Genomic DNA, 17,623 nt, shown 5'->3' on the forward strand with positions numbered 1-17,623 from the left:
GTGGAGGTCGTTAAAAGACCTGGAGCTTCTCGTTCACGTCGCCGTCGACTGAACCGGGATTGGTGTCCGGCGGTCGCCGGGCAGAACGACGCAGCGCGAGCTACGACGCAGCGCGAGCTACGACGCAGCGCGAGCTACGACGCAGCGCGAGCTACGACGCAGCGCGAGCTCAGAAATGCTAATAAAGAGTCTATTGGTTTGAAGGAGACGGTTCGTCTGACCGGCTCAGACCGAAACACTCAGAGAGACGTGTGACAATGATTCACGTGTGTTTTGACGTTTTGTTTTCAGAGCATCTTCCTCCTCCAACATCAGATTCTAGAGCATCTTCCTCTAACATCAGATTATAGAGCATCTTCCTCCCCCAACATCAGATTCTAGAGCATCTTCCTCCTCCAACATCAGATTCTAGAGCATCTTCCTCCTCCAACATCAGATTATAGAGCATCTTCCTCTAACATCAGATTATAGAGCATCTTCCTCCTCTAACATCAGACTATAGAGCATCTTCCTCCCCGAACATCAGATTATAGAGCATCTTCCTCCCCTAACATCAGACTATAGAGCATCTTCCTCCCCTAACATCAGACTATAGAGCATCTTCCTCCTCTAACATCAGACTATAGAGCATCTTCCTCCCCTAACACCAGATTATAGAGCATCTTCCTATTGCTTTCCATTGAACCACAGCAGCTCTACAACAGTCACACACTTATTCAGACACACTGAAGGAGGCGAGTTAAAAGTAAAGCCAGAGTAACTTGTAACAGTTGAACTTTGCTCTGCAGGGTGGAGGAAGAGGAACTTGTAGCAGGGTGGAGGAAGAGGAACTCCTTCAGCTGCTTCCAGGGTACTAAGAGAAACCCTCCAACCTCATCAGAGCCGAGTGTTTGAGGTGCGACTGGCTGATACATAATGCAGAGACTGTTAGTGGAGTGGCCGGGAGGTGGGGGGGGGGGGGGGGGGGGGTCTCGGCAGGGGGGGGCCTAACCATGAAGAGAGATGCAGGGCGGGACGCCACCCGGCTCCACCTGATGATGGAGCGGACCTGTTGGGCTGAAGCAACGCGTCGGGTAATTTCTCCGCGGCCTTTGAAAAAATAAAAAAAAAGGCCGTTTGACAAGACAAGCACGTCGCTTTCATCTCAATAACTAACAAACATCCAGCCAGTGAGGAGGATCTCTACACTCCCACATAGAGAGAGGGAGAGAGAGAGAGGGAGGGAGAGAGGGAGGGAGAGCGAGAGGGAGAGGGAGAGAGAGAGAGAGAGAGAAAAGAGAGGGTGACACTCGGGAGGGAAAATGAAAGCCAACAAGAGCGGCTTGAAAGAGAATGGGAGAGCAGGGGAGGCTCGTCCAGGCGGAAATCTCAAAGAGAAAGTGAAAGCTAAAGGTGTAGCAGCGAGGAGGAGAAGAAGAAGAAGAAAAAGAAAAAAAACACTGCTTTCTCGCCGCTGTGCATGAAAACAAGAGCAGCAGAAACCCAGCCTGAGCTCAGTGCTGCAAGGCAGCGGCGGCAAAGAGAAGAGATGAAGACGGAGAAGAAGTCGTCAAGACTTTGATCCCACAGTTAAAGTGGAACTGGTCCATCCCTGCAGAACGTGAAGGTTTATTGTTATTACGTCATCCCACCGAGTCGCATCGAGCCCAATGTGGCCTGCGAGCTGAAACCAGTTCCACTCTTCCAATCCAGTTTGCTGGTTAATTCAGATTTATTTTTTTTAATGGGGCCATTTTCCCCAAAGACGGAGCGACGCTGACATGATGGGATTAGAAATAAATGACCTAATCCAGTTATTTCCGAACTGTTACACCTGAATTAAACGTCCTGGAAAAGAGAACGTGGAACCGTCGTGTTGCAAAGCATCGAAGCTGCGCCTGCAATCTTAAGTGTCAAGCTGCGCAAAGTACTGGAGCTCCAGCCTGTTCCTCCTCGCCACCTCCGGAGAAGCTCAGAGAAACAGAGGGATGTGAGGAGGAGGAGGAGGTGGAGGAGGAGGTGGAGGTGGAGTGTGAGTGGGCAGCAGGCAGGACACAGTTTCTCTCTGTGGGTTTTTCTGGCCACGAGGGTTAATGTTAGCGGCGGAGCGAGAAAACACATTCGTGATGACGGGTTGGCTCGGCCAAACACACTTGCAGCCCCCCCCCCCCACCCAGCCCCCCCGGCGCAGCCGCCGCCACGGCGGGAAAAAAAAGCCGCGCAGAACTAATGGCTCCCAATTTGCTCCCGGGGTCTAATATTTACCGCCGCCGCCTCGGCCGGAATGAACTCCTTCCTCACACGGTTCCTGCACCGCCGTGACAAAGCAGGTAATAACCGCCGCGTAATTGATTGCTTTGTCAACACTTTATGTAAGGTGTGTTGGCGCCGCGCTACACAAAAAAGCCAAAAAGAGCAGCTTTCTCAGCCGCCCACGCCTCCTCCTGCACTCCCTACCGCCGCTCGGTGGCGACCCCCGGAGGTCAGCCAGCCCCGGCATCCACTCTCTTTTAACGGCCGCCTCCCGAGGCGGCGCTTTCTCCACCTCCTCTCGCCCTCCGAGTGCCTCTGAAGACGCTCAGCCAACAGCCAGGCTGTATTTTTACTCCTCCTCGTGATGAGGCCATTCTTTTTTCTATTTTTTTTTTTTTGAAGGATTCCTCCGCAGCTCGCAGCAACACACCAACAAGATGTTGTCTATTTTCAAGCCGGAGCGTCTCAGCGGCTTCACAAATCTCCAACTTCCAACTGCTGAATGACAATCGAGCTTTATCTTTCAACTTTGGCCTCCTCGTCATGGTTGTGTGCGTTTTTGTTTTTTTTATGGACCTCGCCAACGGCAGGTCCCTTTTGTAATTCGTACGTTGCCTCTCATGACCTGCACTGACCTCTCAGTACCTCTCAGTACCTCTCAGTACCTCCTAGGGAAAATTCCTTATTGTTTTTCGTATTCAGAAAAACAAAAATTGCGCTCTCACTCATTTTTCACCCCCTCAACACGCTCAAAAACTCACCAAATTTGGCAGGCTCGTCAAGACTCCGCTCCATTCGAGGTTTATGTAAAAAAATCCCCAAAAAGTCGAAAAATGGCTCTCTAGCGCCACCTAGAAAATTTAAATTGCCCGCCACGGTCCGTAGGAATGTCGTAGAGAGCTAAAACGAACGTCCATTTGTTCGTCTCGTCAAGACCTACAACTCACGCACTCTACCTTTGGACCTAAATCGAACAGGAAGTCTGCTATTTGCCTTTCAAAGTAAGATTTTCGCCCAAAAAAGGCCCAAAAAGGCCCAAACGGAAAACCTAACTCCTCATAGGGCGAAGGTTGTATCGGTTTGACGAACATATCCTGAAATAGAGGAGATTGTCTACTTCAAAATTTTAGAGGGGATTTTTCTTATCTAGTTTTTATTTTATTTTACTCCATGCAACCAGCCGACCCTCACGACCGACCAGTCCACTCATCATCAACCAATCAATCATCCATTCATCCATCCATCACTACTGAGGCGTCCCATTTGTACCGAAACTCTTTGATCTTGTCATGTTTTATGTATCGTATATGGAGTTGGTCACAGTGCGGTATAGAACTATGGCGCTATCACCAATACTAATCAAGTATAGAATTCTGAATCTTAATATATTGGCTAAAATAATCATGAATATGATTTTTTTCCCACAACCGCGCAGCCTTACGCTCCACACAATGTGAATAAACCAAACTGTGACTCCTCCACACAAACCCTCCGAGGCCTCCGTCACGCCTTCCTGCACATCTGAAGCCAGAACACAGAGTTTGACGCGATAAAGAGGCTCTGATCAGATACACAATCTGCTCTGAGAGGATTTAAAACGTCCGCAGGTGGTTTGAAATCCAATCAGATTGCGAGAGTCGGCGTGTTCCTTTCTCTGCGAGGCTCCTCGCGGGTCGGGTGTTTCTCCGAGCAGGCGGAACCAGAGGAGTTCGGCCCGGCGACCGTTTACCGCCGGCAGGTCGTCTTTCTTAAGGAAACATGGAGTCTCAACTCCCAACAGTCAAGCACAAGAAGACTGCGTCTGCTTCTCCTCATCGTTTCTCCCCGGCGACGCTGCTTCCAGACGGCGACCTCCACATGAAAGCTTTGAACCCATCACATTTCAGCATCACCTGTTGCCGGGTAAAGAAATCAGCCTGAGGCCTTCACTTTCAGTTCTGCAGTGTAAAACTCGTGTCGTCACGCTGCTGCTTCAACCAATCAGATCTTGATATTTGGCTTCTAGAAGGCCTAGTGTGACGTCGGCGTTTTCAAGCCCTCTGATTGGCTGGTCAGAGAGTTCACCCTCCAGCGCTAGCTAGCTGCATCTGTAGCGAGCTGCACCAACAAAAATATAGTTTTATTTATTTAATAGTGGTTTTGTCAACCTGCAATGACTGAAGGAGAAGATAAAGACGTTTGGTTGCAGATTTATTGTCAAAACTATTTTCAAGGTGGACTTTTCCTGGAGGTCATTGAACGCACCACAGCAATTTACTAGCCTCACTACAAACTCCATGGCGGGATTCAGGATTATATTATTTGCCTTTACATTAATTAAGACCAGGAAAAGCTGACGCTCGTCTTCCTCCTCGACCTCCAGAAGCTTCTGGAAAAGCAGCAGCTTTTTTTTATGCAGCTGAAGGAGCGACGAGAACTTGTTTTTTTTTTTTTTTTTTCAGTCTAAAAGTATTTATTCTGGCGACACGAGTCTCTATCTGTGATGCAGAATGCTTTTTATACGGCATTTTTGCAGCAACGTGGTTTTTGTAGCCATAAAAACAAAGTTATTGAGGATTGATTGACTCAGACCAGCAGTGAAGGCCTGAGTCTGAACATAAACCCTGGATCTGATCGGCGGCGGCGGCGTCTTAGTCACTTCTCACTGCGTCTTATTTACCGACATGTGGTAAAAGGAGCTTGACGAAACAGATTCATGCTCGTGTGTTCACACCGAGCAAAGTTGTTCAGCTCCAATAGGAGGAAGTTTGTTTCCAGCGGCTCCTCCAGGATTCAGTCTCGCGGAGAGGATCTTACATGAAGAGCCTCTGGTTTCACATAAACGCCTCTTGAATCACACGTGTGACATCACCACACTTCTATGAGCCGACGCCTCTCCAGCTGTCAACCGCTGGAGCCGGCTCGCTGCGTTTTGTTTAAAAAAAAAAAAGGTACGTGAAGGCAACCGGCTGGATCACACAATGTCATCGCTGCACATCAATTAAATATCTGAGGTGATTTTTTTAAGAAAAAAGAAGCTTAAATTCTGCTTCTATGTTTTAGTGTTACAGTGTTAATTCAATTAAAAAGTCACACATATCAAACTAAGTCAACTGAATTCAATTAAATGAAAGCCCACAGTGTAAATAAATTATAGCAATTAATTTGAAAGTATATAAATACTCACATACGCACAATGTCTCTCTCTCTTTTTTTTTTTTAATCGTCAGCACCGATAAATCGCAGCAGGACCGACGACGACAGAGGAGTTCCAGACACGCAGGCATCAATTTGTACACAGAACAATAAGATCGATGAGGTCAAGCGGGGGTCGGGCCGGAGCGCTTTTAAAAACTCATTAATGGATCCGAAGCGGGTTCCGGGTTACAGGAACAACCTGCAGATTATCTAGAAAGACGGAACGTCGCCGACGGATTCACACAACAAATGAGGGGATTTGAATAATCCAAGTAGACTCCTGGGAATTCAACTGGCACCGTTCATGGTTCTTAACGGCTCCAGCAGAGGAACCATGGCTGGACGGCTTCGTCCAACTTCAGACTGGAGAAGGTTTTTATAGGTACGACACAATCAGTCAATCAATCTTCTCTCCTGCTTTCTCAAGAGCTATGATAGTAGAGTCCTGAGTTCATCCCAGCAGAGCGTGGTTTATTTACCCTCAACCCTGGAGGCAGATTACATCCCGGAGCAATTACTGTCAAAGAACCAACACACACATTCAAACACACTTTAAGATAAACAAGGAGTCTAAACGTCGGCTTGGACTGTGGAAGGAAACCAGTGAAGGCCTGGTCGGTCTATACACACACACAGACACACGCACACAGACACACGCGCACGCCCACGCACACACCACACACTACACTCCACACACGCACGCGCACGCGCACGCACACGCACACGCACACGCACACACGCACACACGCACACACACGCACACACACGGACACACACGCACACACGCACACACGCACACACACGCACACACACACACACACACACACACACACACACACACACACACACACACACACACACACACACACACACACACACACACACACACACACACACACACACACACACACACACACACACACACACAGACACACACACACCCTGAACTTGACGTCCTGCAGCTTCACCTAAACACAGATTATCGACCGGCTGAGGAGTTCGTCTCTCCGATCGTCACACACTTTCACCGACTCGTCTTCAAACAGCATCCGGGATCTATAAAACAACTTGAGGACTAAGAACCTGCAAGAGGCTTGATGGATCCATCAGGAGCAACATGATGCGAAGACATCTGACGCGTTTCACTTGATTCTTTTCTTTTACCACTTTTGATAGCGACTTGGACATAAATGAACAAATTGACCTCGGGAAGAACGTTAAAAGCAGGAAACGTCACGAGAAGTTGGCTGCAGCTGTAAAAACCTCTGAAGTCACAGTTTTGCAGAATCGGGATCCAATAGATCCGATCAGGACCAGTACTGTTATTATTATTATTATTATTATTGTTTCAGTAACATCCGGCCTTTAAAGGAGCTTTTCTCCGACTGACCTACCTGTTCAGGCGAAGACGTGACGGAACTATAAACCGGCTGATTCAGACAAGACATTTAAAGAGGAGACTGATGATAAATGGAAACTAACCAGTAGGAATTCACACTCATTTCTACGGCGGCTTAAAATCGAGAAAAAATGAAAAAAATGAAATCCCAGTTTGGACACGAAATGTGAAAATACGCCAAGTCAATCAAAGTGAAGTGGATTTAAAGTGAATGTGGAGGAGAAGATGGAGGGGTGGAGGAGGGATGGAGGAGGGGTGGAGGAGGGGTGGAGGAGTGTTTGAGCGACTCACCCTGGGCTGCCAGTTTTCATACTGTTTCTGGAGGTTTGCTCCGATCGTCTCCAGAGCTTTCTGAGGACTCATGGACAGAGGATCTGAGGACACACACACACACACCACACACACACACACACGCACACACCCACACACACACACACACACACACACGTTTAGGTTCAGCTTCAAACAATTGACTCCCACAAACCACAAACCCCTCCAGTAAAACTGCCGAAGACAAATCGCCGCAGTGTGAATTTCAGACCGAGTGGCTCGGACCGCCGTTGTCGTGGAAACGGACTCAAGCGCATCGCAAGGCCTCGCGTTTCCAACTGCAGAGTGTTTGTGTGTAAACAGGCCCTGAGACGAGAGGCTGCCAAAGCGACGCCCTCGTCCTCAGAACAGGCGGACGGAGTGCGAAACAAAAGAGCTCGTCTCCTGAGGAGAGGACGAGTCGTCGCCGGGACGAGAACAGAGAAAGTCGTGTTTCGCGCAAAGCGTTTGGAAGCTAATCTTGGGGTTTTTTCTGTGGCGGAGGGTCGCGGTGGGAACGCGTCTCCTTTGAGGGAAAAAAAACCCCTGGGAATCGCAGACGTCGGGGAACAAAACACAACTAAAGTTTAGAGTTTTCACGATGGAAACCGTTCGGAGGGACGGAGGACGCGTCAATTACAGTTAAAACAAGAAGGCCGTTGCTGGGCTAATCCCCCGCCGGAGGGCTTTATATTTCCTCACAAAGCCAGCTCTAAGGCAGCACACTTGGTACACTAGAGGGTGTTCCATGGGTCCTAGTAGATAATTATGTAGAATCTGAAAGGTCTTCTTCATAAGTTATGTCAAAATACGCCTCCAGAGCCCAAAAGGTGTTTTTTATGCACTTAGTGACCCTGTGACCTGATATGCAAATGAGGTCATGGTCACCATGGTGCCCCTTCTCCCCAGGTGGAGTGTCCATGTGTGAAGTTTGGTGACTGTGGGCCCAGGAACTGCTGAGGAATGAGGAGAAATGTTTATATGAAAATACATGTATTGTGCAACCGAGCAAACTTCAGACCCTACCAATCTTCAAGGTCAAGGTCAGGTCACTTGGTATGCTGGAGGGTGTCCCCAGAGTACTAGTAGGTGTGTATAAAATTTCAGAGCCCTAGCTCAAAAACCTAGGCCTCCAGAGCCCAAAATGTGTTTTTAAGCACTTCGTGACCCCGTGACCTACTTAATATGCAAATGAGGTCAAAGTCACCATAGTATCCCTTCCCCCTCTGAGACGTATCCACATGTGAAGTTTGGTCACTGTGGGCCCAGGGGTTGCCGAGATATAGGTAGAAACGTTCGAACGTACGGACGTACGGACGTACGTACGTACGGAGACTGTTTCAAGATCCCCCTTCGGGGCCTATCGGCTACGGCGGGGGATAAAAAACAAACTAAAAACACAAAAACTGAGTGTTTTATCTCTGTTGATAAAGTATCTTGTCGGTTATCTGCTGAATGTGATCTTGAGGAGGAAGATTTGTCCCCCGAGGAGGACGACTGGTCGGCCACAGAGCGCAGCAGGGCGGAGTTACGTGATGCACCTGAACGCACCACTCGGGGCTGAACCAGACCGAGGTCAGGAAGACAGAAATGTCGCTTTTTTAAGGGCAGATTTTAAGGAGAAGGATCCGGTGGCGTGACGCTCGTTAATCTGCAATAATCCACGGAGAAGCTGCGTCGCCGTTTAAGTCGCAGGGTTTCAAAAAAAAAAAAAAAAAAGTTGCTTATCGTGCGGGGAATTACGGTAATGAAAATTTCACGACGGCGACAAAGTGAAAGTCTCACCGATCCAGCACTCCAGTCTGGCACACGGCGACGTCTTGACCACGTCGGGGGGGTCGACTCCCACGTTGAGGCACAGCACCAGAGCCACACTCACCGTCTTCATCTGAAACACAGGAAACCACATCAGAACGGACGAGGACGACTTTAAGAGACGGGAAGGCAGAAGCATAAAGGTTATTGATCAGCTGTTCTGTGATAATATTCTACAGCCATTCTCAATTAGGGCTGCAACGAATCGTCGACGTTGTCGACAAAAATCGATAATAGAAAGTGTCGACAATGAATTCCATTGTCGACATTCGTCGCTAGACGGGTTTTTTCCAACAGAGTGAGGCATCTCACTTCATTACAATCTCTGCCGAGTCGCACATGCGCAATAGCGTCTCTGACGCGCGGTAACGTACACAGAAATGATGGCGGCGTCCAACACAGCAGCTGCGCGCACGAGAACTTCAAAGGTTTGGGAGCATTTTAGCTTGGATACGGCGAACAAGAAGATTACTTGCAAGGTTTGCAAAGCAGACCTTGCGTATCATGGCAGCACCTCGGTGATGCACGAACGAATGTTGATTTTAAACCTGGTCTGTCCACCAGGACAGGTTTGTGTCCAGGTTGTAGCACACAGTCCATGTTTTCAACATGAATTTGGACAACTCTGAATGCTTTTTCAGCTGCGTATCTACAAATGTCAGTTGTTAAAACCGCTAGATTTCAGACTGTTGAGAATTGTAAAGTTCTTTTACAACTGAATGCACTTTATATTTTTTTTATTTAATGTTTAACTGCTGCCAATGCGCCCTTGGTTTACAGGAAAGAAATGTTTACTTGATTTTAATTAATTTTTTTATATAAAACATATTTGCCTGTCCTTGGACAGAGGCTTATTTATTTTTGGATTTATGGCCTATCAGCAGCAAAGTTGAATAAAAGATGCATTTTTCATTGAAGTACCCACCTTTCTTGTGTTTATTATCATTTGCCACATCATTAAAGCAACCTCATGCTAAATTTAAGAAAAAATTAATAATTATCCGATTAGTCGACTAATCGTTTCAATAGTCGGTGACTAGTCGACTATTAAAATAGTCGTTAGTTGCAGCCCTATTCTCAATATCTCCAAGACAAGTTCTCTTTACCCCAAACCGATATGTTCCGTTACTTTCAGATCAGACACTGTATTACAAACCATAACAATTGGAATACAATTAAAACGACCCCATCAAATGATGAAACTTACCTGATAAATATAATAAGACACCATCTACCAAACAAAAAACAGGTTTCCCATTTCTATAGAAACCCGCTACCGGACACATCAGACAATACTCACTACATTAAAAACAAGAAGGCCGTTTCTGGGCTAATCCCCCGCCAGAGGGCTTTATATTTTCTCACAAAGCCAGCTCTAAGGCAGCACACTTGGTACACTAGAGGGTGTTCCATGGGTCCTAGTAGATAATTCTGTAGACTCTGAAAGGTCTTCTTCATAAGCTATGTCAAAATACGTCTCCAGAGCCCAAAAGGTGTTTTTTATGCACTTAGTGACCCTGTGACCTGATATGCAAATTAGGTCATGGTCACCATGGTGCCCCTTCTCCCCAGGTGGAGTGTCCATGTGTGAAGTTTGGTGACTGTGGGCCCAGGAACTGCTGAGAAATGTTTATATGAAAATACATGTATTGTGCAACCGAGCAAACTTCAGACCCTACCAATCTTCAAGGTCAAGGTCAGGTCACTTGGTGTACTGGAGGTTATCCCTGGAGTGTGTATCATGTGTGTATAACATTTCAGAGCCCTAGCTCAAAAACCTAGGCCTCCAGAGCCCAAAATGTGTTTTTAAGCACTTCGTGACCCTGTGACCTACTTAATATGCAAATTAGGTCAAGGTCACCATAGTATCCCTTCCCCCTCTGAGATGTATCCACATGTGAAGTTTGGTCACTGTGGGCCCAGGGGTTGCCGAGATATAGGTAGAAACGTTCGAACGGACGTACGTACGGACGGAGACTGTTTCAAGATCCCCCTTCGGGGCCTATCGGCCACGGCGGGGGATAATAAATGGGAGCTGGAACTGAATGTTATAATAGAGGATGGAGAGTGGGAAACAATTTGTAGTGGCTGTCATGAAGGAATCAATAGTAACACGTGGAAAGAGTTTGATTGGAAGACGAAGATAAGGTTCTTTAACACACCATTGGTGGTTTCTAAATTTGTTGACCATCCGAATGCAAGAAAGTGTTGGAGAGGATGTGGAATGGTTGGCGATCGTTCACATATATTCTGGGATCGCCCAATTTAGACTCCTTTCTGGAGGGGTGAAGAGTTAGAGAAGGTTCTAGGAGTCGAGGTACCGCACACGCCAGGCCACTTTCTTCTTGATTTGACTCCCGAGAACAAGTTTACAAAAAATCAAAAGCACTTTTACATATACTATTAATGCCTGCAAGGAAAATGGTGGCGATAAAGTGAGAAATTCAACACCAGAAGAGGAGCAGGAAGTGACAGGACAGGAAGCTCTGGACATTAGAAATAGACCCGCCATTGATCCGCGGCCCGGCGGGGCGGCAGAGGCGTCCCGCAGGGCCGGCCAAAGGACACAGTGGTGGTCAACCGTCACTTCCTCCACCCCCCTGCCCCCACCCCCCCGCCCCCGTCAGCACCCTGGAAACACACTTGATGTCCGGAAAATGTAATGACGGAATCAATGCGCTCCGACTCCCGGAGCTCCCGAAAACGCCAGGACGCCGGGGGATTTTCCCACGCCGGCTCTGCGTCCCGTTTCCGTGGCGACGCGGGAACGTCGCGGGTCACGTGGTTTGTAACCGGCGCTTTTGTCTTTTAGTGTTCTCCGGCTCCTCTCCATGAACACGGGATGGAAATCGCTTTAAAATATGGATTTAATGGCGATTAATTCAGAAGAGCCGCGCTATTAACTGATTAAAACATTTTGAGAGATTTTTAGTTTTTGTAGGACCCGAGAGCCAGAAGTCAGAAGCATTAAAAAAAAAAAAAAAAAAAAAATCAATGAGACGGTCAAACTGCTCTGCTGAAACACTGCAGATCCACTCGTGACGGTAACTCTGGGAAATAAAGACTAAAACCAGCCTGTGAACTTGGAACATGATCATTATTGTAAAACAATAAAATGATGTTTGTCAGGATGCTGAAGTGGATTTAAGTGGCTTTGCTGTTTGTGTTTCAACCGATCTTTCACTCATTTCCATTTTTTCTTGGACAGCAGAGGGAAAACCGGGTGTTTTGTTTTTTCCCCCTCTTCCTCCCAGTAAGCAGCTCGTCGTGACCGTGATCGCTCACACCTGACCCGGACACAGCAGCGCGGCGCCGTGACCTTTCAGAATGCCGTCCGCTGCGTTCCGCGTTCTGCGATGCAGACCTGCAGAGTTTCCTGATGTGGGACGGCTGTTCTACTGGAAGTCATTAAGGCGCCTCGTGTTTCCCTGCAGGGAGAGCGAAAGGTCAGCGAGCTCGGCAGGAGACGCTCGCACATCGCTGCCCTGCTGCATGACCTGCTTCATACCAGCCGTCACGTAGCGGGAGCACGGCGGTATGGAACGGGAATGTGGCGGTACGTAACGGGAACACGGCGGTATGTAACGGGAACACGGCGGTACGTAACGAGAACATGGCATTATGTAGCGGGAACACGGCGGTACGTAACGAGAACATGGCATTACGTAACGGGAACACGGCGGTACATAACGGGAACACGGCGGTATGCAACGAGAACGCGGCGGTACATAACGGGAACACGGCGGTACGTAACGAGAACATGGCATTATGTAGCGGGAACACGGCGGTACGTAACGGGAACGCGGCGGTACGTAACGGCGTATACGTAACGGGAACACGGCGGTACGTAATGGGAACACGGCGGTACGTAACGAGAACATGGCATTATGTAGCGGAAACACGGCGGTACGTAACGGGAACGCGGCGGTACGTAACGGCGGTACGTAACGGTGGTACGTAACAGCGGTACGTAACGGGAACACGGCGGTACGTAACGGCGGTACGTAACGGGAACACGGCGGTACGTAACGGCGGTACGTAACGGCGGTACGTAACGGGAACATGGCGGTACGTAACGGGAACACGGCGGTACGTAATGGGAACACGGCGGTACGTAACGGCGGTACGTAACGGGAACATGGCGGTACGTAATGGGAACACGGCGGTACGTAACGGCGGTACGTAACGGGAACACGGCGGTACGTAACGGCGGTACGTAACGGCGGTACGTAACGGGAACATGGCGGTACGTAACGGGAACACGGCGGTACGTAACGGGAACACGGCGGTACGTAACGGGAACACGGCGGTACATAACGGGAACACGGCGGTATGCAACGAGAACGCGGCGGTACATAACGGGAACACGGCGGTACGTAACGGGAACACGGCAGTACATAACGGGAACACGGCGGTATGCAACGAGAACGCGGCGGTACATAACGGGAACACGGCGGTACGTAACGAGAACATGGCATTATGTAGCGGGAACACGGCGGTACGTAACGGGAACGCGGCGGTACGTAACGGCGTATACGTAACGGGAACACGGCGGTACGTAATGGGAACACGGCGGTACGTAACGAGAACATGGCATTATGTAGCGGAAACACGGCGGTACGTAACGGGAACGCGGCGGTACGTAACGGCGGTACGTAACGGTGGTACGTAACAGCGGTACGTAACGGGAACACGGCGGTACGTAACGGCGGTACGTAACGGGAACACGGCGGTACGTAACGGCGGTACGTAACGGCGGTACGTAACGGGAACATGGCGGTACGTAACGGGAACACGGCGGTACGTAATGGGAACACGGCGGTACGTAACGGCGGTACGTAACGGGAACATGGCGGTACGTAATGGGAACACGGCGGTACGTAACGGCGGTACGTAACGGGAACACGGCGGTACGTAACGGCGGTACGTAACGGCGGTACGTAACGGGAACATGGCGGTACGTAACGGGAACACGGCGGTACGTAACGGGAACACGGCGGTACGTAACGGGAACACGGCGGTACATAACGGGAACACGGCGGTATGCAACGAGAACGCGGCGGTACATAACGGGAACACGGCGGTACGTAACGGGAACACGGCAGTACATAACGGGAACACGGCGGTATGCAACGAGAACGCGGCGGTACATAACGGGAACACGGCGGTACGTAACGAGAACATGGCATTATGTAGCGGGAACACGGCGGTACGTAACGGGAACGCGGCGGTACGTAACGGCGTATACGTAACGGGAACACGGCGGTACGTAATGGGAACACGGCGGTACGTAACGAGAACATGGCATTATGTAGCGGGAACACGGCGGTACGTAACGGGAACGCGGCGGTACGTAACGGCGGTACGTAACGGTGGTACGTAACAGCGGTACGTAACGGGAACACGGCGGTACGTAACGGCGGTACGTAACGGGAACACGGCGGTACGTAACGGCGGTACGTAACGGCGGTACGTAACGGGAACATGGCGGTACGTAACGGGAACACGGCGGTACGTAATGGGAACACGGCGGTACGTAACGGCGGTACGTAACGGGAACATGGCGGTACGTAATGGGAACACGGCGGTACGTAACGGCGGTACGTAACGGGAACATGGCGGTACGTAACGGGAACACGGCGGTACGTAACGGGAACACGGCGGTACGTAACGGGAACACGGCGGTACATAACGGGAACACGGCGGTATGCAACGAGAACGCGGCGGTACATAACGGGAACACGGCGGTACGTAACGGGAACACGGCAGTACATAACGGGAACACGGCGGTATGCAACGAGAACGCGGCGGTACATAACGGGAACACGGCGGTACGTAACGAGAACATGGCATTATGTAGCGGGAACACGGCGGTACGTAACGGGAACGCGGCGGTACGTAACGGCGTATACGTAACGGGAACACGGCGGTACGTAATGGGAACACGGCGGTACGTAACGAGAACATGGCATTATGTAGCGGGAACACGGCGGTACGTAACGGGAACGCGGCGGTACGTAACGGCGGTACGTAACGGTGGTACGTAACAGCGGTACGTAACGGGAACACGGCGGTACGTAACGGCGGTACGTAACGGGAACACGGAGGTACGTAACGGCGGTACGTAACGGCGGTACGTAACGGGAACATGGCGGTACGTAACGGGAACACGGCGGTACGTAACGGCAGTACGTAACGGGAACATGGCGGTACGTAATGGGAACACGGCGGTACGTAACGGCGGTACGTAACGGGAACACGGCGGTACGTAACGGCGGTAGGTAACGGCGGTACGTAACGGCGGTACGTAACGGGAACATGGCGGTACGTAACGGGAACACGGCGGTACATAACGGGAACACGGCGGTACATAACGGGAACACGGCGGTATGCAACGAGAACGCGGCGGTACATAACGGGAACACGGCGGTACGTAATGGGAACACGGCGGTACGTAACGAGAACATGGCATTATGTAGCGGGAACACGGCGGTACGTAACGGGAACGCGGCGGTACGTAACGGCGGTACGTAACGGTGGTACGTAACAGCGGTACGTAACGGGAACACGGCGGTACGTAACGGCGGTACGTAACGGGAACACGGAGGTACGTAACGGCGGTACGTAACGGCGGTACGTAACGGGAACATGGCGGTACGTAACGGGAACACGGCGGTACGTAACGGCAGTACGTAACGGGAACATGGCGGTACGTAATGGGAACACGGCGGTACGTAACGGCGGTACGTAACGGGAACACGGCGGTACGTAACGGCGGTAGGTAACGGCGGTACGTAACGGCGGTACGTAACGGGAACATGGCGGTACGTAACGGGAACACGGCGGTACATAACGGGAACACGGCGGTACATAACGGGAACACGGCGGTATGCAACGAGAACGCGGCGGTACATAACGGGAACACGGCGGTACGTAATGGGAACACGGCGGTACGTAACGAGAACATGGCATTATGTAGCGGGAACACGGCGGTACGTAACGGCAGTACGTAATGGGAACACGGTGGTACGTAACGGCGGTACGTAACGGGAACACGGCGGTACGTAACGGCGGTACGTAACGGCGGTACGTAACGGGAACATGGCGGTACGTAACGGGAACACGGCGGTACGTAACGGGAACACGGCGGTATGCAACGAGAACGCGGCGGTACATAACGGGAACACGGCGGTACGTAATGGGAACACGGCGGTACGTAACGAGAACATGGCATTATGTAGCGGGAACACGGCGGTACGTAACGGGAACACGGCGGTACATAACGGGAACACGGCGGTATGCAACGAGAACGCGGCGGTACATAACAGAACACGGCGACGTAGCGCCATTCCCCGGAACAGCAGCAGGAAACACGACGACCACGCGACACAAAAGCTCCAAAGTTTGGTTCCATTTCAGGAGAAAAGGACGAGAACTGCACAACTTGCGAAACTGGTAAAGTGGCTTTTCCATCTTCGGGAGGAGAGCGGACTAATATGCAGAAACGTTTGCTCCCTCAGCAGCGATGACTCTGAATGAACGTGGCGCCGCTCCGGAGAGAATCTCAACACATCAGCAGCGGCACGGCGAGCTCGTCCTCCGACGTTCACCCTGCAGCTTTCAGTTCAATAAAGAACCTAATGGTGAGGCAGAATCGAAAACTGAGTCAGAATCGTAAAAACCCCATCAATTCCCACCGCTGTCTCGCGCCTCAGCTAAAAATCAATGCAGGCGACTAATGATTTCACGTAAAAACGGGGCTTTTGTTAAGTTTTAGGGTCCGTTTATCGCCTCCCTTCACCACCAACAGCTTCTCACAACTCCAGTAACTGCATGAAAAACCTCGTGAAACATTCAAAGTAACAAAACCAATCGGAGGAAATTCCTCGGAGAGCCGCGGGAAGACCGTGAAGGAAGGTCTGAAGCGTTGCTGCCGACTCTCGGCTCCCTCAAACGGAGACGCTTGAGGATTTCCACGAGGAGCGAGGCCTCTCCAGACGACCGAGCCCAAACAGAGTCTCACTCCCTTCATCCGTCACAGAGCTGGAGGATTTCCATCAACAAGCGTCGCGGTGGAAAGTCAATGAGGGGCTCAAAAGGAAACTCGCAAAGCTTCTCTGCTTCTCTTTGTCCAAGTGGTTATCGTATCGTAACTCGACATGAAGAGAAGCGGGATGCCGTTAATACAGAAGAACTGGTGTTCACTGGCGCAGGACGAAACCCTCCGTCTCGGAGTTCTGAATCGGTGCAGATTTGTCCTCAAATGGTTCGGGTTTTTCTATTTTATTACAAACGTACGGGCGCCAGGAGATTCCGCCGTTATCGACACTAAATAAAGTGCGAGTGTGCGTCTTGTCAATCTCCACCTGCGACCCGGGAAAAGACATTTATCTGGAGGACGGGGAAGAAGAGGCGCAATCGGGTTTGGCCTTTAAAGATACAACAGCCGAAATGGCAGCACACGTCGGCGCCGCGTTGACCCCGACATCCGGCGGGGGAAAAGATGTTTCCGTCACCGAAGATAAAATGTCAGCCAAGATAGTGGAGGCAGGCGAGGGAGGTGTTTTTCCACGGCGGAGCAACACGATACGACATTTATCACACGAAGCAGAGAGAAACTGCTGAATGTCCACGTTAAGGAGTGATTCTAATAACCGCCACTCGAGAATCCTCTGGAATCTGGATGTCGGA

The 17,623-nt window shown here is 50.4% G+C and overlaps 1 protein-coding gene across 1 annotated transcript in view; it reads right to left on the bottom strand.

The window, feature by feature from the left end:
* Positions 1-17,623, bottom strand: part of rptor (regulatory associated protein of MTOR, complex 1) — a 153,870-nt gene that overhangs the window by 124,045 nt on the left and 12,202 nt on the right. The window contains 2 exon segments of the mRNA XM_080520290.1: positions 7,100-7,182; positions 8,903-9,005. Of these exon segments, the coding sequence (XP_080376416.1) occupies positions 7,100-7,182; positions 8,903-9,005 (186 nt within the window).

This window comes from Blennius ocellaris, assembly GCF_963422515.1.
Source record: "Blennius ocellaris genome assembly, chromosome: 3".
Classification (NCBI taxonomy): Eukaryota; Metazoa; Chordata; class Actinopteri; order Blenniiformes; family Blenniidae; genus Blennius; species Blennius ocellaris.